We start from the raw sequence: 25,677 nt of genomic DNA on the forward strand, positions 1-25,677 counted from the left end.
TCTGAATACAATGGAAAGCAATCTGCTCTATAACTGCATCCAAAGTCATCAGGACAAATATCATATTTATGATTCATGTTTTTATACAATGATAATTTGTTCTGAAATGAAGAACTATTTGGATTCAAAGATCAGCAGCAGCCATCAAAACATTGAATGACATGAAATTCTGCACTTTACATCCAGGATTACTATGAAGTGGTATCAATTGAATGGCTGTGATTCTAGCATTAAATTCAACACAAAACTCAACTATTGGTATGATGCCTTCAAAACACTATTCAGTATCAAGAGGTTTCAAGGCTGCAACTCCCAAAAATGCACTTTATAAGTGAGATGGCATTACTGTAGTAGGTGTCTCTACAGAGGTTGTAATGTTATCTCAGGAATCCTGAGTTAAACATAAATAGCAACACAGCACATTTTGGAACCACTATTTCAAAAAATGCAGCAATAAATGTCCACGTTTGGAAATCAATGCTTGACGTTCACATTGATATTATTTCCAAACTTTCATTATCTCAAGTTATGACAACTTTAATCAAAATTCCAACTGAGCATATTTACAGTCTGAAATGTTGGCCATTACATTTTCCAGTGAGTCAAATTGCATCCTTTGGTACAATTCTCGGACTCGGCATGACCAGTATTTTAAGCAGAACACGAACATTCAGGGTTTTTTTTTCAGTGTTGTTGACAGGACTAGATTTAAAATATCATTATAGTTGGCAGCCACCCACCATCCCAAGAACTTTTTCAGACTTGTTTTAAACCAAAATATCTTGAAAACCAGACTGATCTTCTGATGTGTATTTTTATATTGTGTAATAAAAGTAAATATGTGCAACAGGATAAATAAAATAAAGCTAAATTTATGTTAATACACGGAAAGAGAATAAAAACTAGGAAAGCTATGCATGAACTGACCACACTGTAAACTAGTCAGGCCATCTAGTTCCACCAGACAATTCTTATATAATATACAGATTTTTAAATACTACATTGATAAGAACCACCCAACACCAGAGTGATTTCTATTTAATTACGTACTTTGCCTTAGAGATGAACTTGTATGTATCATTCCAATATGCAAGCAGATCTGTAGCTTCCTCATCATATACCCTGATATTATGGTACTCAAATATTCCTGGGAAGAAGTTATCAATTTCACGGGTGATGTTCAAGATGTACCGAATCCTAAATAGAAAATTGAAGAAATCATCAGTTTAGGTTCTGCCATTGCCATATAAACATGTTTAAATTAAATGCAACTTGCACTGTCAGGTACACAGGGCGAGTTTTAAAAGGCCCATTTTTTGAAATGAATGTGAATGTAAATATATTTTGTATATTTGCATTTTGTAAGAGAATTTTCTATTAGATGGTTATAGCACAATGCAGTACTAAACCAAACACTACTACCCTGCAGGGGGAGATATAACCATTATGATTAAATAAAGGATGAATTAATGCGGTAGATACAACAATTGTAATAAAAACAGGATGAATTAATGTGAAGGTTATTGACTATGAACATAACTGTTTGCAAATGAAAAACTGGCACAACCAAACTTTCAGCAATCAATTTTATAGAGGGATATAGTCAACAAATGTATGCTTACTTATATTCAGTTCAAAACTAAACCTGTACCAGATGAGCAAGTATGGTAATTAACTGGTCAATGCCGACAAAATGTATTCCAATGCTGAAACTTGAGAAACATGTCAAAATGAATAATGGAGTGAGTTTCTGGCCCCATAGAGGACAATGTCACCAGATGAAACATCAAGTGAAAACAATGCGTTTCCCCAAGGGCAGGATAAACGAGAACAACAGAAGAATGATGGAAACCAGGCTGTTCTTGCATACATTCTTACTGTGTTTACCCCAGTCCAACGCCGGCATCTCCACATCATGACTACATTTTACTAGCCAGCCCAATGTAAATATCCTCAGCTGTCTCTAGTTTTTCCTTTCAATTGGGGAATGCAGCTAATTATCATTCTTCCAATTTTCAAGACAATAAAATGGCTTTAAGTGAAAAATTCATAATTCTCTGACAAGTATAACATCTGGCTTAAAAGAAAAGCCACCAATAAGCTTCCCAATTGCCAAAACACAAAAATAAACAATTTTTAAAAAATAATAGGTTATCTTTAGTGAAGGCAAGTTTAAAATATGTTTACAGCTCTATAAATCAACATGTTGCCTTTAGGGAAAATACATTTTGAGGAAAAATGCTTGGGACTAGGGGGAGAGGAGAGGAGCGGCACTAAGTAAATTGCTTCTTTAGGAGAGCCAGCACAGACATGACAAGCTGAATGGCTTCCTGTGCTGTAACCATTGTGATTCTGTGGAAGGATCTAATAATGTCTTCTGTGATCGAGCCAGATCTTTGAACTAGTTGCTTGCCAAAGAATTTCAAACCTGCGTCACTTGGACATAACAGAACAGAGATGAAGAATATATCCAGGGAGAGAATGGGACATGGGCGAGGGGAGTAATGGTTTTAATAGGACAATGGCATCAAAAGTGGAGAAAATGATCGGTAGCTACTGAGATGTCATAATTAAATGTGGGCCAAAGGCGAGATTATTGAGAATTTAAAGTGCAGTAAGTGACCTAGGAGCATAGGAACAGGATTATGCCACTTAGCCCATCGAACCTGCTTCACCATTCAATTAGATCATAGTTGATCAACTACCAATCTCCATATTCCTTGAATTTGTGTTTTGAATACACTCAATGATTGAGTTTTCACAGAATTGTAAAGATTCATCATCCTCGAGTGAAGAAATTCCTCCTCATCTCAGTCTTAAATGGCCTACCTCTTAGCCTGCAACTATGCGTGGTTTTAGTGTCAGAAACCTGGAGAAACACGATTTATTTCCACCCTGACATGCCCTAAGAATTCTGCAAGTTTCAATGAAGTTGCCCCTCCTCCTTCAAAACTCTAGGGAATACGGAGCTAGTCTCTCTCCTCATACAACAAAATCCCAGGGATTAATCTGATGAATCCGTGTTGCACTCTATGGCAAGTATATCCCTCCTTAGATAAGGAGACTGAAACTGCATACAATACTCCAGGCGAGGGCTCACTAAGGCTCTATATAACTGCAGTAAGACATCTTTCCTCCTGTACTCAAATATCCTTGCAATGAAGGTCTTCCTATCTGCTTGCTGCACCTGCATGCTAACTTTTAGCGTCTCATGAACAAGGATACCATTTGGACACTTGTACTTCCCAACCTCTCACCATTTAACATTTGAGAAAGTTTATTTTTCTGGGGCGGACAGAGAAAGAAGTAGGGTTGGGAGGTTGAAGGGGAGTACGAATAGAGCGCAATTCAAGGAAATGATCAGATATAATCTCATCAGTTACAACGGGAGAATGAGGGGTTAAGAAAGGGAACTAAAGGTGTTGTGAATTTTATTTTCCCTCAGAATGTACATTACTAGATATATCTGGTTTTTTCATGTTTCACAAGTAAATTCTGAAATGCTTTAGACTACTGGGAATCATATTAAGTGGTTTTCATAGGGAGAACATAGACCAAAAATAAATAAGGTCAAGAATTTGCTCGTGTCAAGAAATGGCTCATGCATCAAATCAACTGGTAGGGTGACAGTGGTTAGACTGCTGCCTCAGTGCCAGGGACCCGAATTCAATTGCTGGCTTGGGTCACTGTCTGTGTGGAGTTTGTACATTCTCCCCGTGTCTGCGTGGGTTTCCTCCACATGCTCCGGTTTCCTCCCACAGTCCAAAAATGTGCGGGTTAGGTTGATTGCTCATGCTAAATTGCTTCTTAGTATTAGGGGATGTCAGGGAGATTAGCAGAGTAAATGTGTGGGGTTGCGGGGATAGCGTCTGGGTGGGATTGCTGTCGGTGCAGGCTGGATGGGCCAAATGGCCTCCTTCTGTACTTTAGGTATTCTATGATTCTACGAACATTCAAAACTTTGGACCGTCCTTACAAAAATCCGATAAGCACATTTAAATTGAGCATATATAGAGCAGATTATAACAGCGAGGGATATGCAGTACTTCAAACAGACCAACTGTTCTGTTCTTTATACAATGCTGGTCCACAGTTAAGTTTGGCCCAACTATCAAACTTATGAGCATGTTTCATTATAGGAGGACCTTACCCTCGGCTCTGCAAATCTTCCAAATTGGATGCATTCCACTCTGAGCCCTGCAAACAGAGATAAGCTGGCTAAGGTTCAGGTTTAACAGGATGGTCCAAACAGACTTTATTGATATTCAGCACAAACAAAGCAGCTCAGGTGTAGATATGCAAGTTATGTTCACCCCCATCCCACAGATGCTGTAATGCACTTACAAGCATTTGCGTTTGAGCAAAAGGAGAGCTAAGTTTCCAACAAACTTGTACAAAGTATATCAAATTCTTAAATAATTAGATTGACATATTAAAAGATTTCTGCATTGGCAGCATTACTATTACTTTTCCAGACATTTTCATTTCTTCCAGTCAAAAAAAAAAACAAATAATTAAATAATTAATGACAATGATGAATATTACCAAGGCCTGACTTGAAGATGACACTGTGGGATAATACAATAGTATCAACTCTACTAATGAGTCTTGTTGTTTCTTTAAGTTTCACAGTAAAAGTGCAAATTTAGATTACAAAGAAGAGCGTTGATGTGAAGCCACAAAATAACAGTGAAGTTGAAGAATGCACAGATGTCTGTTACTCATACACTCGCTATCCCACACAAAAGACTACTTGTACAGGTGGTTCACCAGGGAGGAAATACAAGAGTGGAATATCCAACCCCAGGCAAGAAGAAAAAAAAACACACACTAGTTCCAGGTTATTTTCTGAATAACTGATAATATGTAACATTTATCAACCATGCAGTTAAAATGGATTTACTGAGATTCTCTGAAGCAGTGTTTATATCTTCCCAGTAAATGACATTTTCTTTGACTTTAAGGGCAGCTGACCATTGGTATCCTTACAAAGCTGGCTGTGATTCAAAATAAGGAGGCAGCAGCTTGCCTCATATTGTGAAATTTTAATACAGGAAACCCAATCAGAACAACTTTGAAAAGAAAATACTCCCAAAGAGATCAATCACAGTAGAGATAAGTTAAGTCACAAAGAAAATACATTTATATGAAACTTTATAACTTACTACATCCACAACTAATGCAAAAATGGATAGTCAGCAGTCAGCCGAGACATAGAAAAAGCATAGATTTGCATAGCACCTTGTCACATTCTTGGGGCATCTCAAAAGAACTTTACATCGAATGTAATATTTTTATCATCTCTACTAGCACATCTTCAGATTTCTCTGGAATTAGTCTACACTGACAATGTTCTAGATTTGGTCATGAAAGGATGAAAATGTAGCCATTTTAAGTTATCTGGCCTTAAAGACTCTCCAGTCAAGTTGGTAGGACACTGTGGTAGTATGCCAAAGTGCTACACCACAAAGTGGCATGACAGCAACTTGCATTTATATACTGCCTTTTATGTAGCAAAAATGTCAAGGTGTTTCACAGGAGCAGGCTGTTGTCACTGAATCACGATAAGATTTTAGGGCAAATGACCAAAAACTTGTTTTAAGGAGGAGGAACAAGACATGAAAGGTTTCAGGAAGGGAATACGTGGGATCAGGTATAGGCAACTGAAGGCAATGGTGCAGTGATTAAAATCAGGGAGGCGCACAGAAATAGAGAAGGGGGTAAGGAGGCCATGAAGAGATTTGAAAGCAAGGATGTGAATTTAAAATTGAGGCATTGCTGGACCTGGAGCCAACACAGGAGTCATGGATGACCAGGGCTTGGTGCAAATTAGAATACGGGCAGCAGAGCTTTGGATGAGTATAAGTTTATATACTCAATATTTCCTATAGTCTCAAGCTGCCACAAGGAAAGAGGTTCAGTGAAAGGATGCAAGACTTCTCAGTGCTTTAAATAGGAAACTGAACAAATCACCTTTTGATGAAGGTGCTTAAAAAACAAAGCTGTTTAGAAGCCATCACTAGAGAGGCATATTGTGATTTCCCTCCCTTTTGCTCTCCTTAATTCCCCATCACTCTGGCACCACACTCACACCCACGTAAAATAGTGAACAAGAGAACAAATATCAATTATAATGTAATGATCATACCAGGTAGACGTGCTCAAATATCTCAGTTGGGTTGTCCATTTGCCTCAAGATTACAATCATCTCATTATCAATATACTCTTTAAATTCTCTCAGGTTGCAAACCATTTGCATTTCCAATTCTGTGCGAATCTGTAATCAGTATAACAATTAATTATTGAGATCTGTACATTTCATACAAGACAAAAACTACGGCTGGAATTTTTCAGCTGTTCATGCCCCGCTGCCACAGCAACCGAGGGCAGAGAATTTGGCGCTCAGCCAAATCGCCGTTCACTGCAGCGGGACCAGAGAATCAAAGAACAAAGAAAATTACAGCACAGGAACAGGCCCTTCGGCCCTCAAGCCTGCACCAATCCTGCCAGTGTGAATGGTCGAAAAATTCTGGCCTATATCAGCAGCTAACAGAAGGTCAGGAACTGACAGGCAGGAAGGCGGTTTGAAGTGTGTATACTTCAACGCAAGGAGCATCCGGAATAAGGTGGGTGAGCTTGCAGCATGGGTTGGTACCTGGGATTTCGATGTTGTGGCCATCTTGGAGACATGGATAGAGCAGGGACAGGAATGGTTGTTGCAGGTTCCGAGGTTTAGATGTTTCAGTAAGTGCAGGGAAGGTGGTCAAAGAGGGGGAGGTGTGGCATTGTTAGTCAAGGACAGTATTACGGTGGCAGAAAGGACATTTGATGTGGACTCGTCTACTGAGGTAGTTTGGGCTGAGGTTAGAAACAGGAAAGGAGGTCACCCTGTTGGGAGTTTTTTATAGACCTCCGAAAAGTTCCAGAGATGTAGAGGAAAAGATTGCAAAGATGATTCTGGATAGGAGCGAAAGTAACAGGGTAGTTGTTATGGGGGACTTTAACTTTACAAATATTGACTGGAAAAGCGATAGTTCGAGTACTTTAGAGGGGTCGGTTTTTGTCCAGTGTGTGCAGGAAGGCTTCCTGACGCAGTATGTAGATAGACCAACAAGAGGCGAGGCCACATTGGATTTGGTACTGGGTAATGAACCAGGCCAGGTGTTAGATTTGGAGGTAGGTGAGCACTTTGGTGACAGTGACCACAATTCGATTACATTTACTTTAGCAATGGAAAAGGATAGGTATATACCAAAGGGCAAGAGTTATAGCTGGGGGAAAGGAAATTATGATGCAATTAGGTGAGATTTAGCTGGCATAGGTTGGGGAAGGAAACTGCAGGGGATGGGCACAATTGTAATGTGGAACTTGTTCAAGGAACAGCTACTACGCGTCCTTGATAAATATGTACCTGTCAGGCAGGGAGGAAGCAGACGTGTGAGGGAACCGTGGTTTACTAAGGAGGTTGAATCTCTTGTGAAGAGGAAGAAGGAGACTTATGTTAAGATGAGACGTGAAGGCTCAGTTAGGGCACTTGAGAGTTACAAGTTAGCCAGGAAGGACCTAAAGAAAGAGTTAAGAAGAGCCAGGAGGGGACATGAGAAGTCTTTGGCAGGTAGGATCAAGGAAAACCCTAAAGCTTTCTATAAGTATGTCAGGAGTAAAAGAATGACTAGGGTAAGATTAGGGCCAGTCAAGGACAGGAGTGGGAAGTTGTGCGTGGAGTCTGAAGAGATAGGAGAGGCACTAAATGAATATTTTTCGTCGGTATTCACACTGGAGAGGGACAGTGTTGTTGAGGGGAGTACTGAGATGCAGGCTGTTGGACTGGATGGGATTGATGTTCATAAGGAGGAGGTGTTAGCAATTCTGGAAAGGGTAAAAATAGATAAGTCCCCTGTGCCGGATGGGATTTATCCTAGGATTCTCTGGGAGGCTAGAGAGGAGATTGCAGAGCCTTTGGCTTTGATCTTTGTGTCGTCATTGTCTACAGGAACAGTGCCAGAAGACTGGAGGATAGCAAATGGTGTCCCCTTGTTCAAGAAGGGGAGTAGGGACAACCCTGGTAATTATAGACCGGTGAGCCTTACTTCTGTTGTGGGCAAAGTATTGGAAAGGATTATAAGAGATAGGATTTATAATCACCTAGAAAGGAATAATTTGATTAGGGATAGTCAGCACGGTTTTGTGAAGGGTAGGTCGTGCCTCACAAACCTTATTGAGTTCTTTGAGAAGGTGACCAAAGAGGTGGATGAGGGTAAAGCGGTTGATGTGGTGTATATGGATTTCAGCAAAGCGTTTGATAAGGTTCCCCATGGTAAGCTTTTGCAGAAAATACGGACATATGGGATTGAGGGTGATTTAGTGGTTTGGATCAGGAATTGGCTAGCTGTAAGAAAACAAAGGGTGGTGGTTGATGGGAAATATTCATCCTGGAGTTCAGTTACTAGTGGTGTACTGCAAGAATCTGTTTTGGGGCCACTGCTGTTTGTCATTTTTATTAATGACTTGGATGGGGGCGTGGAAGGATGGATTAGTAAATTTGCGGATGACACTAAAGTCGGTGGAGTTGTAGACAGTGCGGAGGGAAGTGGCAGGTCACAGAGGGACATAGATAAGCTGCAGAGCTGGGCTGAGAGGTGGCAAATGAAGTTTAATGCGGAAAAGTGTGAGGTGATTCACTTTGGAAGGAGTAACAGGAATACAGAGTACTGGGCTAATGGTAAGATACTTGGTAGTGTGGATGAACAGAGGGATCTGAGTGTCCATGTGCATAGATCCCTGAAAGTTGGCACCCAGGTTGATAGGGTTGTTAAGAAGGCGTACGGTGCGTTAGCTTTTATTGGTAGAGGGATTGAGTTTCGGAGCCAGGAGGTCATGCTGCAACTGTACAAAACTCTGGTGCGGCCGCATTTGGAGTATTGCGTACAGTTCTGGTCGCCGTATTATAGGAAAGATGTGGAAGCGTTGGGAAGGGTGCAGAGGAGATTTACCAGGATGTTGCCTGGTATGGTGGGAAAATCGTATGAGGAAAGGCTGAGGGGCTTGAGGTTGTTTTCGTTAGAGAGAAGAAGGTTAAGAGGTGACTTAATAGAGGCATACAAGATGATCAGAGGATTAGATAGGGTGCATAGTGAGAGCCTTTTTCCTCGGATGGTGTTGGCTAGCACGAGGGGACATAGCTTTAAATTGAGGGGTGAGAGATATAGGACAGATGTTAGAGGTAGGTTCTTTACTCAGAGAGTAGTAAGGGCGTGGAATGCCCTGCCTGCAGCAGTGGTGGACTCGTCAACGTTGAGAGCGTTCAAGTGGTTATTGGATAAACATATGGATGATATTGGAATAGTGTAGATTAGAGGGGCTTTAGATTGGTACCACTGGTCGGCGCAACATCGAGGGCCGAAGGGCCTGTACTGCGCTGTAATGTTCTATGTTCTATGTTTACTAATAACCCGACCAGTAAAACATCAGTTTTAGTGAGTAATCACATCTTGTTTTAAAGTCTGAAACCCACTCTTTTCTGGACTTACATTTCAGAATGAGTTATGTGGAAACTGCATCTACTCTGGAAGATGAAATTGAATACAATCGCCAAATAGTTAAAAATAGACAAGTTGGAGACAAGCAAGTGCAGTGTCAGTAAGAATCTTCTACAAGGTAAAGATGCATAGCACATTTCTGAAATTAGGAATTCCAGTCTTTTTAAGCTACATCACCATACACCTCAAATTGCAAAATATTTATGTTTTGACAAATTATTTTTCTTATTTTTGCAAACTTCAATCAATGAATGAATATATCAATTCAGAATTTATTTTGAATCCTGTTGATCTTCTCCCGTCAGGGTACACATACCTCTTTTGATGTGACATTCTCCAAATCCATCTGCATCATTACCTCCCGAAGTTTAGTCTTGATTAGTCTTTCTGTCCGTTCTCGCTCTGTTGGTCTGTAAATGGCACAAATATCATAATTATTCCTTCATTGGAAAGAAACAACATGATAAGCATAATGTCAGCTTTCAAATTGAAGGTCATACTTCCCAGTGAACCGTAAATGACAGTTGCTCCACAATATCTTTTTTTTAATACATCCCTCGCTCACGGTTTGTCATAATTAACAAATTACAGGCGCCTGAAAGGGGAGGAAAAATGCAAATTGCTCCAGGACAAGTCAACATACACATGAATTCTCAGTGTCTTCAACAGCAATGTTCAATTGCAAATTGCTTTCATAACATCAATAAAATATTCCTAGCAACTTGCTTCTAAAAATTCAATTATTCAAAATGCTAAAATTTATTTTAGATAAAAACAATTCCCCAGGGTGGAGCTTTTAAGGTTACATAAAGTATATGAGCCTACAACTGAAGTGGTTTCAAACAAATCTGGACTTTCAATCTATAACTTTATTAAAAATAGTAAAACTCTTGGGGTATATAGTATGCATCAGATGAATTCCCAACTGTGGTAAAAATTTCTCATTTAATGGCCAGGTAATTAATTGAACTTCATAGTTAAAATAACAATTTGTATTTACATGGCATATTTAATGCAGAAAAACATCCCGAGGTATAAAGTTGCAAAAGACACCAAACCAAAGATGGAAATATTAGAAAGAGTGGCCAACACACGATTAAAGAAAAGATTTGAAGGCAGATATGGAGGTAGAAAAGAAGGGGAGTCAATTCCAAAGCGAGAACCCTAAGCAATGAAAGCATAGTTGCCAATGGTAGGGCTAGGGAGGGAGAAGAGAGCAAAAAGCTAAAGTCAGAGCAACATGTGTGTGGGGGAAGGAGGTTGTAGACTTGGAGGTTAGAGAGATTGAGAACTGAGTTCACGAAAGGACAGAAACACAGAGGAATTTTAACCTCCAGGTTTTGAGGTACAGTGGTAATGTTAAGAACAATGTATAATCTTAAGTTTAATTTATATTTGTCTGTTAAGGAAAGAAAGAATATGGTTTCAGTTTCATTTTGGCTTTTTTGGAGAGCTTGGTGCTGGGAAGTCTGGAGGGTCTCCTAGCAAACAGGTTAGGTTTTCTGGATTTGTTTGTGTACATGCATTTTCAATAAGCTTTTACAACCCTGGAAGTGAAGACCATAAGACATCGGAGCAGAATTAGGGCACACAGCCCATCGAGTCTGCTCCGCCATTCAATCATGGCTGATATTTTTCTCTTCCCCATTCTCCTGCCTTTTCCCCATAACCCCGATCCCCTTATCAATCAAGAACCTATCTATCTCTGTCTTAAAAACACTCAATGGCATGGCCTCCACAGCCTTCTGCGGCATTTAGAATTTGGGAAACAACACACAAAGTAGAAAAAACGGGTTCTGGTGACACAAAAAGACAGAAAAGTAGTTGTTCAGAGTACGTATGTCAGAGTTCTAGCCGGTCTGATAAGAAATACTGCAAAGCTGCTGGGGTACTGAGTTTAAGGAACTTGTGTTTGCTCTGCAGTTCAAGTAATAGCTTGTTTAGAGTGTGGTTTTGGATGTCTCAAAGAGAGATACCAGCTTGGAAAAAACTATCCATTATGTTCAGAAATCCGGCAAAGAAAAAGTTTGGAACGGGTCCACCTGAAGCAAGAAGCCTTTATGTTAAGATAGTGGCAAATCTTCACTGGGTTTTTATGACTGTAAGGGTATTGCTGGGATAAAAGGAATTGAGAGAGTTTGAATAATTTTCTAGGGTTTTTTGACTGGTGTAATATAGTTTTCTTTCCCCCTTATGTAATAAATGTTTTACTATTTATGTTAAAAGTCCATCAGCAAACTCCTGTGAACTTGTTCAATAACTTTCCTCCACCGTTACTTAAAGAAACACAAAGTTAGGATCTATCAAGCCAGGTTTCACTCTGAAGTCTAACTTGTCCAGTGTTATCAGTTTGGGTCATAACAGTGATGTAATTTCAGCAAGGTCAAAATGATTGACAAGTGCCACCTGGTGTAGAGTAGAACATGAAGAATTTAGGCCAGCTCAGAGAACATTGGAATCTTTGATTCTGGAAGTGACAAGGCATAAATGAGCTTTTCAGCAGCTGATGGGTTGAGGCAGCAGAAAAGTTACAGAAGTCAAAAATGTATCTTATTACGCTCATGTGAATTATCTTGGGATGTCTTCCTACATGATACAAATACAAACTGATGTGGAAAACATGTCTGGTCCCTGGACAGAGTAACCACAATGGATTTGTGCTTCAAAAGTTATTTCACTATCATTTTAATTATTATTCATACACATGGATGAAAGGGGGATTTAGCATGATGAGTCTCAAGCCTTATTCTACGCACAGCGACACTAAATCTTTGAGGACTTGACAGGCTTGATCTAGTCCATCTTACAAATGTTTCCAGCATTTTACCACTATCATTCATTGAGCACTAGTTTTAATTGGATATATCTATATTTTAAACTATCCATATTAAGGATTATCAACTGTGATTAAATATATTCCTGGAGATTTCATCACATGACTTGCTCCCACATTCCAGCGTATTTGACCAACGTATCCACCTTTGTGATGCACTACCTTCCTACGTCAACTGAAAAACAAAGACTCATTACCCAATTGGATGATGCTCAACTGTCAGCCAAACAGCGTTCCCCCCCCCACCCCCGCCCAAAATTTTCAACGTTTTTATATCTGGTAAAGAAATTGACAAAAAAAAAAGTTGTTTTTAATTTCCCAATTGTTTTCCTTCAGGGTTTTCTTCAGCAGTGTCCTGGAGCTTGGTCTTCAATTCCTGGAGTCTCTAAGCCAATCCTGGAGGATTAGCAACCCTACCCATATTTCCAACTATCAATGTCACATCTGTTCACCTTCCATAGAAAGGTTGTATCATCAGCTTCCTAATAAGGAAGCAACTAGATGGTGTCTATATGTCATGCTATCTTCAGTGCCCAAATTCTTATCACGGTTAGTAAAAATAGTATTCCTAATCAGCAAAGACTGTCACAGCTGAGAGTCTATTTTCTGGTCCATTAGTATTAGAATGTTCAGATGCAAGACATGAAAGTTTTCGATCATTAAAAATGAACTGATAAACATTTGAGCAAAAATTAATGCATGTGAAATAAATGGAGAAGGAATAAGTCTTCAGCTAACAATGTTTTGTCTTTTACTCAGCTATCCCATTTAGGTTTACCAAAATTATTTTAACAGCCATTCTGTAATATATTAACAAGCCTAAAAAAAAATGAACATGAGAGATGTTAAGGATTTTGGCGGTAATACACAGCTGCATTCTATTTCTTTATGATCAAATTGCTGTTTAAGATGTCAATAGAGATAAACGTAGGGCAGGAATTCTTTGTTTAGGCTATACAGTGGGAAGCTGTTTATATTTTTTTAAAAATAGCAAGCTAATGCTTATCATAGAATTCTTCTCTTTCCAGGATTTCCCCCAGAAGCATTGTGATGTTGGCCTGGAATGGGAATGCTAAGAAACAAAAGCAGGTGTGACACAGCAGTAGGTGACAAATTCAAAACAACTGCTGTGACCTTGCACTGTTATGAACTTGGACCAGGCTCCCAAATTTTTGGTACAATCTGGTTAGGGATTAATAACTTTTTGTTTCAAGTGGACAAAGTTTGAGATCCAAGACACTTTCTAAAGGATGAAAGCCCCAAGATTCAACAGGTTTTGAACATATATAAACTTTACAAGGTCTGAAAAATAAAATAATTTGCAATATCTCTCTTATTCTCAGAAGGTATATACGAATTAACAGGCAAACTGTAGTCAAACAGTTTGAACACTGCACAATAAATAGCAGTTGCGGCCAAAACAGATTCCAAAGATTTCTCAATAGCCCACCCAGACTTCAATAAACATTGAGTCAACCAATCTCAATGAAACTCCGTCTCTCTTACGGTGGATTCCAGATTTCACCCTAGAAAATCTTGCCTTGGAATTTATCCCAAAAGTTGCTCCAACTCAGATGGCCTCAATGAAGGCTCACATTACAGGGTCTCCATTCCCCCGATTCCTAAAATCTGCATTCCAGCACCAATTCAAGCACAACATCAGCTCTTCGACTGCACCAAGCAGAATACTACTGCTTCAGAGTTACCTTCGCCCCAATGGCCCGCAGCATGGAGTTATCAGCCTTCTGCTGCCTTCTTAGATGTTCAGGACTTCTCCTAAGCCTTCATTACATCTCCAATTGCAGCCCTTTTTCTATATGCAGCCCCTTTCTCGGTTCTTTTTTTTAATTAACCAGCCCGCATTCGGGAATTCTAACCTTAATGCACACTCCTCCCCTCACAACCCCCCCACCCCACTACGAGAGAAATAGAAGTCAGCTTCATAAGTGCATCCATTGGTAATTGGCCAACGATTACTTCTGCATTCCAGAGTTAGTTACAGGGGAGAAAAATCTACTACAAATCAAACTCCAAAAATGCTAGAAATTACAGCATATTCATCAACACCCCAAACAGAAAGACATGTAAACTGGCTTCTGATGGTACCTCATGCCTGTATAGCAGCCACTGCATTTCAAGATAATTCATGATGTGTGTGCTTTGTGATGTTTCAGTCAAGATGTAAAGCCTTAGAAAATACTTTAAAAAAATCTATGAACACAGAAATCTTACAATCCCAAGTGCAAATTTAAAATCAATAAGTCATTGATAAAAGCAAGGATAATATAAGAACATAAGAAATAGGAGCAGGAGTAGGCCATCTAGCCCCTTGAGCCTGCCCCGCCATTCAATAAGATCATGGCTGATCTGACGTGGATCAGTACCACTTACCCGCCTGATCCCCATAACCCTTAATTCCCTTACCGATCAGGAATCCATCCATCCGCGCTTTAAACATATTCAGCGAGGTAGCCTTCACCACCTCAGTGGGCAGAGAATTCCAGAGATTCACCACCCTCTGGGAGAAGAAGTTCCTCCTCAACTCTGTCTTAAACCGACCCCCCTTTATTTTGAGTCTGTGTCCTCTAGTTTTAACTTCCTTACTAAGTGGAAAGAATCTCTCCGCCTCCACCCTATCCAGCCCCCGCATTATCTTATAAGTCTCCATAAGATCCCCCCTCATCCTTCTAAACTCCAACGAGTACAAACCCAATCTCCTCAGCCTCTCCTCATAATCCAAACCCCTCATCTCCGGTATCAACCTGGTGAACCTTCTCTGCACTCCCTCCAATGCCAATATATCCTTCCTCATATAAGGGGACCAATACTGCACACAGTATGAATTCTCTGAAAGCAGATTTGATCAAAATTGAACAGGAAAGAGATCATTAGCTCTCATAAGATCTCAAAGGTCCCAAAGAAAACTCAGCTTAACTTATCAACACGCATGAACTCTGATTATTATAACTATGTTCTGTCTCTCTGTTAGCCAGTATGCAATATATTGAGTGCCTTGCCATTGCTTTGAAACTTGGGTAATACAATTGTTGCAGGCCATTTGTGTCCATGCCAGTTGCTATGCTAATGTTTCCTTAGTTCAAAACAAGCCCATATTTTGTCTACATATTTACAGGTGAATCGAAAATTACAAATAAAAATGTAATGTGTGACTTTACCTTAATTAAAATACATAATGATTGTAGCCCCCATGTGATACTTTGAGTTCACATGTAATCTATATAAATTAAAACTGAAATTTTAAAAGCAAATATCTTTAACAGTCTCATCAGTGCTAAAGGTCCCTTCTTTTGACTATAACACTTCAGGATAGGATTCCATCAGATATTGTCCAAATATGAAAATCAAACTTCTCTGCTGAAGCATTTAAGTGTCTACATTTCGCTATAGTGATATTAGAAATTATGTTGATTCAAAGTATTTTCCTCTCCTGCTGTATTAAATAATATGTACAAAGAACAAAGAAAATTACAGCACAGGAACAGGTCCTTCGGCCTTTCCACTACCTCCCCTGGCAATGAGTTCCAGGCACCCACCACTCTGTAAAAAATCTGCCTCGTACATCTCTTTTAAAACTTGCCCCTCGCACGTTAAACCTATGCCCCCGAGTAATTGACTCGTCCACCTGGAAAAAGCTTCTGACTATCCACTCTGTCCATGCCTCTCATAATCTTGTAGACTTCTATGAGGTCTCCCCTCAACCTCCGTCGCTCCAGTGAGAACAAGCCAAGTTTCTCCAACCTCTCCTCATAGCTAATGCCCTCCATACCAGGCAACATCCTGGTAAATCTTTTCTGTACCCTCTCCAAAGTCTCCACATCCTTCTGGTAATGCCTCAATTGACGTAGAAGTTGACAGAACACAGGCTTTTACACAAGACTGCAATCTCAAAATACAAAGTAATAGAAATAGACATACACATCAGTAAAGAGCACAGGTGAATCAGAGCGGTGAGATTGCACATCCTGCATTGCATTCCATTCATTAATGAAGGTCTGGTTAGAATTGATGCGGCTCTCATAATAACTAATCCATGTTAGGTACAGGCTTCCAGGGTAGTAGTTATGCATCCTGGCTACCTCACAGGCTTTGTGCAAACTCTGCAAAGCTGACCTGAAAGTAAAAATAATTCATAGTTAGAGTCACAGATCAAGGATTCTTCCAAGGGCTATCAATCCTGTGTTTAAAAATGAGGCTTTTTTGATAGCAAGGATAACAAAAGACTAATTTGGCTGTACATTTACCAAAACAAGTACAAGTCCCCATTTTAAGTTGCCCAGTTAGTCATTCCACTGGATACACTAGGGCTGCTGTGTGCACATAGCATTAGGATATCAGTTTCAGTGCCATTTCACACTAGGCCAACATAGCATGAGTAACCAGATCAGCACATTTGAGGTCTCTCCTGCTCATCAGCCCTATCCTTCCCAACCCTCCTACTATAGCTCCTCTTGATCACTTCCTCCCTTTCATTGCCCCTCTCCCAAGCCCTTGCTCACAGCGAGGGAAACAAGCAAGAGGGAACAGGAAGGAGGCAAGTAGAAAGAATTAGTATATTTTTGTTTTTTAAATTTATTTTTAGTTATTTCAATTACAAATATAATATACAGTATTTCAACTTACAGGCTATAATTTTTTTGATGCGATAGGTCCTACAGCATCCAACTACAGTTTTTACATTGGTTATAATAGGAAAATCTGATTCGCTTAACATTGTTTTATTTCAAGTTCCATTTTTTAGGAATGCAACTATAATGTTGAGCCAGGAACTACTGTAGACTTTCACAGCGTTAGAATGAGTACTGCATTTTTACATTTGATTATGATGCCAAATGAAAAACACTCAGGAAATATGAAGATTTTGGCTGCAACATTGAAGAAAATGTACAATGGGCTTTGTCTGAACCTAGCTAAAATACACAATATGAACTTCTGGTCTTCACGTCTTACCTGATGGGGCTTTCTCAAATGAAACTATCAGAGTTTGTAGCTTTTGCTGTGCTTACCTTCCTCACAATTTCTATTTCATAGCCACACAAAATTATGGGACTGTTCTAATACCATTTGCACGTTATTTAAAATACAAGGTCCTCTTTTAGCTGAAACAGCAATGGAGCTTTAAACTTCATGAGCAAACTGATGCTGAAGAAAACTTACAAATAAACAACAAAGAGAATCTGCAAACTGCCAAAAGAAATGTTCAGAAATTTCTTACCACATTGCTTGTACAGATACAGGCTTGAAGATGTGAATTCTGTTCACTGTTGACACACTGAATCCTCTTGAGAAGGAAAGAAAGGCAGACAAAAAAATAAATTGAATTGGTTATCAGCAAAGCTTACAGAAATAAACAGTATGGTGGCATGGAGGACCACAATATACAGGAAACTCTGGAATGAGGAAAATTAAACAGGGCTGGGCACTCCTAATGGATAATAATCAACAAATTATCCTGGATTAAAAATTTAGATTGAAATTTAAAAGACAGAAAGCGAGAGAAGAAAAAGTGAGGGGGCAAAATACAGAGCACAAAATAGGAGGAAGAAATAATGAAATAGATTTCTGGGAAAACCACATACAGTAATTAATTTATAGAATTTTTTAAAACAAAACTTCATAAAATGACCATTTATATTTACCATGACATTATAGCAGATAACTTCCATTTGTCTGGTGTACACAAGGTGGGAAAATGAATGATTCATTGCCAAGATAGCAGAACAAAATGTTAGAACAAAGCAATTAAGTTGTTTATTGTTGAAAACTCTCCTGATAAATTCTGTTGGCAGCAATTATGTCATAAATGCCATATGGTAATATGACAGTGCTTGTTTTGTGATGGACACTGGCCTTCCATTGGTGGAAGGTTGAGTGAATGCTGGTCACACGATACAGTTCCTAAACTATTACTAAAATCACAGTTCACAGCACAGAAACAGGCCATTTGGCCAAACGAGTGTACGCCAGCATTTATGTTCTAGATGAGTGTCCTCCCATCCTTCTTCCTCTAACCCTACCATCATATGCTTCCATTAATTTCTTCCACGTGCGATTATCTAGCTTGTCCTTGCACGTATCTATGGTATTCAGCTCAATACTCCTTGTGGTAGAAAGGTCTGCATTCTTACGAAGGTTTTGGATAAATAAATTTCTCCTTAATTCCCCATTAGATGCTAATAAGTCCGAGCTTTCTGCATGACTTTCTCTGTGCTATCACACATGCCTTCAGAATTTTAAAATCGCCCCCAAGTCTTCTCTTTTCTACAGAAAAGTACAAGCCCCGGTTAAGTACATCTCCCTCTGATCCAGCAACATCCTTATGAATCATTTTTTGTATCTTCCCCAATTCCTCTATCCTTTTTATAATATGGAAATTAGAACTGTGCACGGTATCTCCTAGTGTGTTCTCAGAGTCATACAATGCAAAAAAGGCCCTTCGGACCAGCGAGTCTGCATCAACAATATCTGCCACTAAAGGCGCACCGATTCTTGAACGTTATGGTATTTCAAGTGCTTATCCAAATATTTTTTAAAGGTTGTAGTTTCCGGCTTCAACTACAAAGAAAGAAGAACAAAGAACAATACAGCACAGGAACAGGCCCTTCGGCCCTCCAAGCCTGCGCCGCTCATGTGCCCAACTAGACCATTCGTTTGTATCCCTCTATTCCCAGTCTGTTCATGTGGCTATCTAGATAAGTCTTAAACGATCCCAGCGTGTCCTCCTCAATCACCTTGCTTGGGAGTGCATTCCAGGCCCCCACCACCCTCTGTGTAAAATACGTCCCCGACATCTGTGTTGAACCTTGCCCCCCTCACCTTGAACCCGTGGCCCCTTGTGTTCGTCACCTCTGACCTGGGAAAAAGCTTCCCACTGTTCACCCTATCTATGCCCTTCATAATTTTATACACCTCTATTAGGTCGCCCCTCATCCTCCGTCTTGGTAAACCTTTTCTGTACTCTCTCCAAAGCCTCCACGTCCTTCTGGTAGTGTGGCGACCAGAACTGAACGCAGTATTCCAAATGTGGCCTAACCAATGTTCTATACAGCCGCAACATCATATGCCCCGTCCAATAAAGGCAAGCATGCCATATGCCTTCTTCACCACGCTCTCCACCTGTGCTGCCACCTTTACGGATCTGTGGACTTGTACACCCAGGACCCTGTGTGTGTCTGTACTCCTGATGGTTCTGCCATTTATTGTGTAGCTCCCCCTTACATTAGGTCTACCGAAATGCATCACTTCGCACTTATCTGGATTAAATTCCATCTGCTATTTCTCCGCCCAATGTTCCAGCCTATCTATATCCTGCTGTATTCTCTGACAATGTTCATCACTATCCGCAACTCCAGCAATCTTTGTGTTGTCCGCAAACTTACGGATCACACCAGCTACATCTTCCTCCAAATCATTTATATATATCACAAACAGCAGAGGTCCCAGTAAAGAGCCCTGCGGAACACCACTAGTCATGATGTGGAGATGCCGGCGTTGGACTGGGGTAAACACAGTAAGAAGTTTAACAACACCAGGTTAAAGTCCAACAGGTTTATTTGGTAGCAAAAGCCACACAAGCTTTCGAGGCTCTGAGCCCCTTCTTCAGGTGTCTGTGAAGCACTCCCAAGCAAGGTGATTGAGGAGGACACGCTGGGATCGTTTAAGACTTATCTAGATAGCCACATGAACAGACTGGGAATAGAGGGATACAAACGAATGGTCTAGTTGGGCACATGAGCGGCGCAGGCTTGGAGGGCCGAAGGGCCTGTTCCTGTGCTGTATTGTTCTTTGTTCTTCTTTCTTTGTAGTTGAAGCCTGAAGAAGGGGCTCAGAGCCTCGAAAGCTTGTGTGGCTTTTGCTACCAAATAAACCTGTTGGACTTTAACCTGGTGTTGTTAAACTTCTTACTGTGTCAACACCACTAGTCACAGACCTCCAACCGGAAAAAGACCCCTCCACTGTTACCCTCTGTCTTCTTTGGCTAAGCCAGTTCTCCACCCATCTAGCTAGCTCACCTTTTATCCCGTGAGATTTAACCTTTTGCACCAGCCTGCCATGAGGGACCTTGTCAAACGCTTTACTAAAATCCATATAGACGACATCCACGGCCCTTCCCTCGTCAATCGTTTTTGTCACCTCCTCATAAAACTCAACCAAATTTGAGCGGCATGACCTCCCTCGTACAAAACCATGCTGTCTATCGCTAATGAGATTATTCAGTTCTAAATGCGCATATATCCTATCTCTAAGAATCTTCTCCAACAATTTCCCTATCACGAACGTCAAGCTCACCGGCCTATAACTACCCGGGTTATCCTTGCTACCCTTCTTAAATAACGGGACCGCATTTGCTACCCTCCAATCCTCTGGGACCTCACCTGTGTCCAGCGAAGAGGCAAAGATTTCTGTTAGAGGCCCAGCAATTTCATCTCTTGCCTCCCTGAGGAGTCTAGGATAGATGCCATCCGACCCTGGGGATTTGTCTGTCTTAATGTTTCCTAAAAAACCTTCCTCCCTTGTAAGTGAGATTTTTTCTAACGAGTCAACACATCTCTCTGAAACACTACCAGTCAACATGTCCCTCTCCTTTGTGAATACTGATGCAAAGTATTTGTTTAGGATCTCACCTACTTCCTTTGGTTCTAAGCATAATTCCCCTCCTTTGTCCCTGAGAGGTCCGATTCTTTCCCTGACAACCCTCTTGTTCCTAACGTATGTATAAAATGCCTTAGGATTCTCCTTAATCCTATCTGTCAAGGACATTTCGTGACCCCTTGTTGCCCTTCTAACTCCTGCTCGAGTTCTTTTCTACTTTCTCTGTATTCCTCCAGTGCTCCATCTGTTTTTAGCTGCCTGGACCTCATGTATGCCTCTTTTTTCTTTTTGATTAGACCCACAATTTCACTGGTTATCCACGGCTCCCGAATCCTACCGTTCCTATCCTTCCTCTTTACAGGCACATGACCGACGGACCGCCCGATAGATGGACAGATAGATAGATAGATAGATAGATAGGTAGATAGATGGGCAGGCAGACACATCAACTGCTCCTTAAAAGACTCCCACATGCCAGATGTGGATTTACCCACAATCAGCCTCTCCCAATCAACAGCCACCAAATCCTGCCTAATCCGGCTGTAGTTAGCCTTCCCCCAATTCAGCACCTTACCCATAGGACAACACTCATCTTTTTCCATTACTATCCTAAAGTTTACAGAATTGTGGTCACTATTTGCCACATGTTCCCCCACTGAAACTTTGATGACCTGACCAGACTCATTCCCCAGTACTAGGTCCAGTATAGCCCCCTCTCTAGTTGGACTGTCAACATATTGTTCCAAAGAACCTTCCTGTACGCATTTTATAAATTCTTCCCCGTCCAGGCCCCCAGCCCGAAGCGATTTCCAGTCTATGTGAGGGAAATTAAAGTCTCCCACTACAACAACCCTACTTTTTCTGCACCTGTCCAGAATGTCCTTACATATCCGTTCCTCAACTTCCCGTGGGCTGTTGGGAGGCCTGTAGTATATCCCCAGCATAGAGACTGCGCCTTTCCTGTTTCTGAGCTCCACCCACAGTGACTCGTTACCTGACCCTTCCAAATTGTCCACCCTCTGTACCTCTGTAATATGCTCCCTAACCAGCATTGCTACTCCCCCACCTCTCCTAGCCCCTCCTCTGTTTCGCCTAAAACACTTATACCCTGGAATATTCAGCTGCCTGTCCTGTCCTTCTTTTAACAAAGTCTCCGTCACTGCAACCACATCCATGTTCTGCGCAAGCATTAAGGCTCTAAGCTCGTCTGTCTTGCCCGTGACGCTCCTTGCATTGAAGCAGATGCACTCCAGACCTCCAGGCCCACTGAGGTCATCCTCCCCCAGAATGCTCTTCCTCTTAGATAGCCCTGTCTTGGCCCCAACCTCGTCCCCAGCCTCTATGCTTATTGACCTATTGTTCTGATCCCCACCCCCCCTGCCACATTAGTTTAAACCCACCCGAACCGCACTAGCAAAACTCCCAGCTAGGATATTCGTGCCCCTCCAGTTTAGGTGTAACCCGTCCTTCTTGTACAGGTGCCATCCTCTCTTGAAGACTTCCCAGTGATCCATGAATTTGAAACCCTCTCTCCTGTACCAGTCCTTTAGCCACGCATTCAGCTGTACAATCTCCCTGTTCCTAGTCTCGCTAGCACGTGGCATTGGGAGTAGTCCAGAGATCGCTACCCTAGAGGCCCTGCTTTTCAGCCTACGACCCAACTCCCTGAATTGCTCTCGGAGGACCTCCCTGCTCTTTCTGCCTACGTCATTTGCACCAATGTAGACAATGACGTCTGTCTGGTTACCCGCCCCTTTTAGGATGCTTCCTACCCGCTCAGAGATATCCAGGACCCCGGCACCAGGGAGGCAGACTACCATCCAGGAGTCTCGTTCGCGCCCACAGAACCACCTGTCTGTGCCTCTAACTGTTGCATCCCCCACTACTATTGCTCTCATAGTCCCCCTCTTTCCCTTCTGGGCCACAGAGCCCGAATCCGTGCCAATGACCTGGTCACCGTGGCTTACCCCTGGAGGGTCATCCCCCCCCCACAGTATCCAAAATGGTATATTTATTCTGGAGGGGGACAACCACAGGGGATCCCATCACTGACTGCTCTCTCCCCTCCTCTCTGTCACCCATCCCTTACTGTTAAGGGGGACAACCACCGGGGTACGTGACCTTTACCCTTCCTAACCGTGACCCACGTGTCCTCCTCCCGTGGCCCTGGTGTGACAACCTGCCTGTAACTACTCTCTATTAATCTCTCATTTTCCCTGACTAGGCTAAGGTCATCGAGGCACAGCTCCAGTTCACTAATGCGGTTTCTCAGGAGCTGCAGTTCGACGCACCTGGTGCAGATATGGACTTCCGGGAGGCTAGGCGACTCCATGAACTCCCACATCCGACACCTTTCAGGCAGTGCATTCCAGATTCCCACAACATTGAGTGAAACAAACTTTTCTCAAATCCCCTCGGAATCTCCTGCCCCTTGTCCTAAAACTACGCCCCCTCGTGATTAACCCCTCAACCAAAGGGAACAGCTGCTCCCTACTCACCAAGTCCATACCCCTCATAATCTTATACACCTCAATCATGTGCCCCCTCAGCCTTCTCTGCTTTAAGAAAACAATCCAGGCCTATCCAGTCTCTCCTTATAGCTCAAATGCTCCAACCCAGGCAACATCCTGGTGAACCTCCTCTGTACCCCCTCAAGTGCTATCACATCCTTTCTATAGTGAACTGTAGAACTGCACACAGTACTCCAGCTGTGGCCAAGAGTGTTTATTAAATAAATATCCTCGATAGAAAATGTACTGAATCATGAAAGGCTTCAAAAATAGTTAATTCTGTAAATAATTTCAACTTGAGCATAAAGTTAGCAACGACCACTTATTTCAACTGTGGTAAAAAATAAATGCTTCTCATTCCCCAACAGTGGTTTTATTGCTAAGAATTCCTCTACGCTTGAGAGAGAGAGCCGGGACAATTCTACAGGGAGGCTGTGACAGAGGAAGGTGGTGCTTTAAAGAACTAAAACAGGTCTGTCCTCATCAGAAATTCATTGAAAGTAAATTTCAAACAAGGGTGGCTGGATTAGGCAGAAATTCAGGCTGACTTTTCTTGCCAATTTTTCTTAGATAGGCTCTTATAATCGGCAGTAACATACATCTTCCACTGTCTCAAAGCCTGTATCTCGGAACAAAAAGAATTTTGCTACTTGGCACATAATAAAACCTTGGGAATCCAGTACTATTTGAGATTAAATGTTAGGTACCTAGTGTACTTACCCATCGCCATCCAAATGGATCAATGTGTCACTCCATAATGGAAGAACCAGGCCCATTGTGCAAGTACTGCTGCAAAGATAATGTAATCTAAAATTAGCACTGTTTTTGTATACTTTGTTGCACTGTTTTACGCAGATACTTTCAGCAGAAACTACTACAGAGAAGGCATAAGCAAAACTGGAACTAGAGTAGATCTGGGCCCATAAGCCCAAGTCTCAGCTCATGTACGTTTGAAAAAAATGAAAAATGTATTTTAACTTGCAAGTGTTAAACACTTATGGATATAAAGAAATAAATTTGGTAATGGGCTGAAGCACCTTGCATGGTACATTTTCTCTTCTTTCCCCATCCCAAAGGATCTTCCTTTCCCACCTTTCAAGCAGATATTTAGCTCAAGTTCTGAGAGAGAAACAAACTTGAAGCCTTGAATTGCAAAGATTTTCTCTCAAATCTTGAACTTTCTAAACTGCTCAGTGTATATCAACAAGAAAAATCAAGGTTGGTGATTCACCTTCAATAAAGCAGTAATACTCATTAAAGACCCAGAGAGAGTTATCAAGTTTGTTGCATTCTCAATGAGAGCGCAGAACTACAAATGATAAATAGGATTAAGTTGTATAACATGCAGCTTCTTTTCCCGAAACACTTCAGTTGCCTTACCGAATCATTATTTAGTTTGGATTATGTGAAATGGGCCCTTTTTTGTCCCTCTTTCACAATGGTTCATTCCGTATGTCTTTGTCTATCCATCTCTCCCTCCTTTCCTCTCTGGCTTATTTAGCCTTGCTCACCTGCTGGGTTTTAGCCAGCAATTGTTCATCTTTTTTGATACAGTAATATCTATTTTCAAATTGTAGCACATCTTAATTAATAGAATTACCTTTGCCCAAAAGGTCATTGCCAATATAATTAGATGTGGGCCAAGAATATTTAACTATGCATGTAGCTAATCACAGCCTCAAGTATGCAGATGTGGCCATCTCTGGCTGTCTAAACATACTATGGGAACATCAAGTTCACACATTATCTAGACTTGAACATACATTTGCAGTTCATCGTTGGATCAAAAATCTAGGAATTCATTATCTGATGTGGAGACAAGTTCACAGGAACTGCAGCAATTAAAAGGTGGTGGTTGACTAACATCTGCTTAGGACAAACAAAAAATGTGATCCAGTCAGCATCACCTATATCCGTGAACATTTTAAGAGTGAATGTATTTGTTTACTTTCAGTTCTTGTGGTTTTTATTAATTGTCCACACTCTTACCAGTGTTACTTCTGTTAAAACAACAGGTAGCCAAAGTTAAGTTGCGGACTTTACTTGTAGCAAAATTATTTATGGAAGCTGCACTGATCTTACATAAATGGGTGTGAATTTTGGTGTGCAAAAACCACAAGCAGGGGTGCGTCAAAATTTAGTCTTCAGACTCATCCTGGACTCGAGTGTTTCATCTCAGCAAAAA

The 25,677-nt window shown here is 41.1% G+C and overlaps 1 protein-coding gene across 5 annotated transcripts in view; it reads right to left on the minus strand.

Moving 5' to 3' along the window:
• The window catches only part of LOC144501293 (protein phosphatase Slingshot homolog 2-like), a 169,854-nt gene that overhangs the window by 18,005 nt on the left and 126,172 nt on the right, over nucleotides 1-25,677 (minus strand). For 4 of the 5 annotated variants that reach the window (XM_078224869.1, XM_078224867.1, XM_078224865.1 and 1 more), the window contains 7 exons: nucleotides 24,213-24,281; nucleotides 17,606-17,671; nucleotides 16,309-16,503; nucleotides 9,856-9,949; nucleotides 6,149-6,277; nucleotides 4,151-4,197; nucleotides 1,051-1,197 (listed from right to left, as the gene is read on the minus strand). In XM_078224869.1, coding sequence (XP_078080995.1) covers nucleotides 1,051-1,197; nucleotides 4,151-4,197; nucleotides 6,149-6,277; nucleotides 9,856-9,949; nucleotides 16,309-16,503; nucleotides 17,606-17,671; nucleotides 24,213-24,281 — 747 coding nt within the window. The remainder of the gene's footprint in view (nucleotides 1-1,050; nucleotides 1,198-4,150; nucleotides 4,198-6,148; nucleotides 6,278-9,855; nucleotides 9,950-16,308; nucleotides 16,504-17,605; nucleotides 17,672-24,212; nucleotides 24,282-25,677) is intronic. The other variant, XM_078224866.1, reaches the window with a different exon arrangement.

This window comes from Mustelus asterias, chromosome 12 (genome assembly GCF_964213995.1).
Source record: "Mustelus asterias chromosome 12, sMusAst1.hap1.1, whole genome shotgun sequence".
In the NCBI taxonomy this organism is placed as follows: domain Eukaryota; kingdom Metazoa; phylum Chordata; class Chondrichthyes; order Carcharhiniformes; family Triakidae; genus Mustelus; species Mustelus asterias.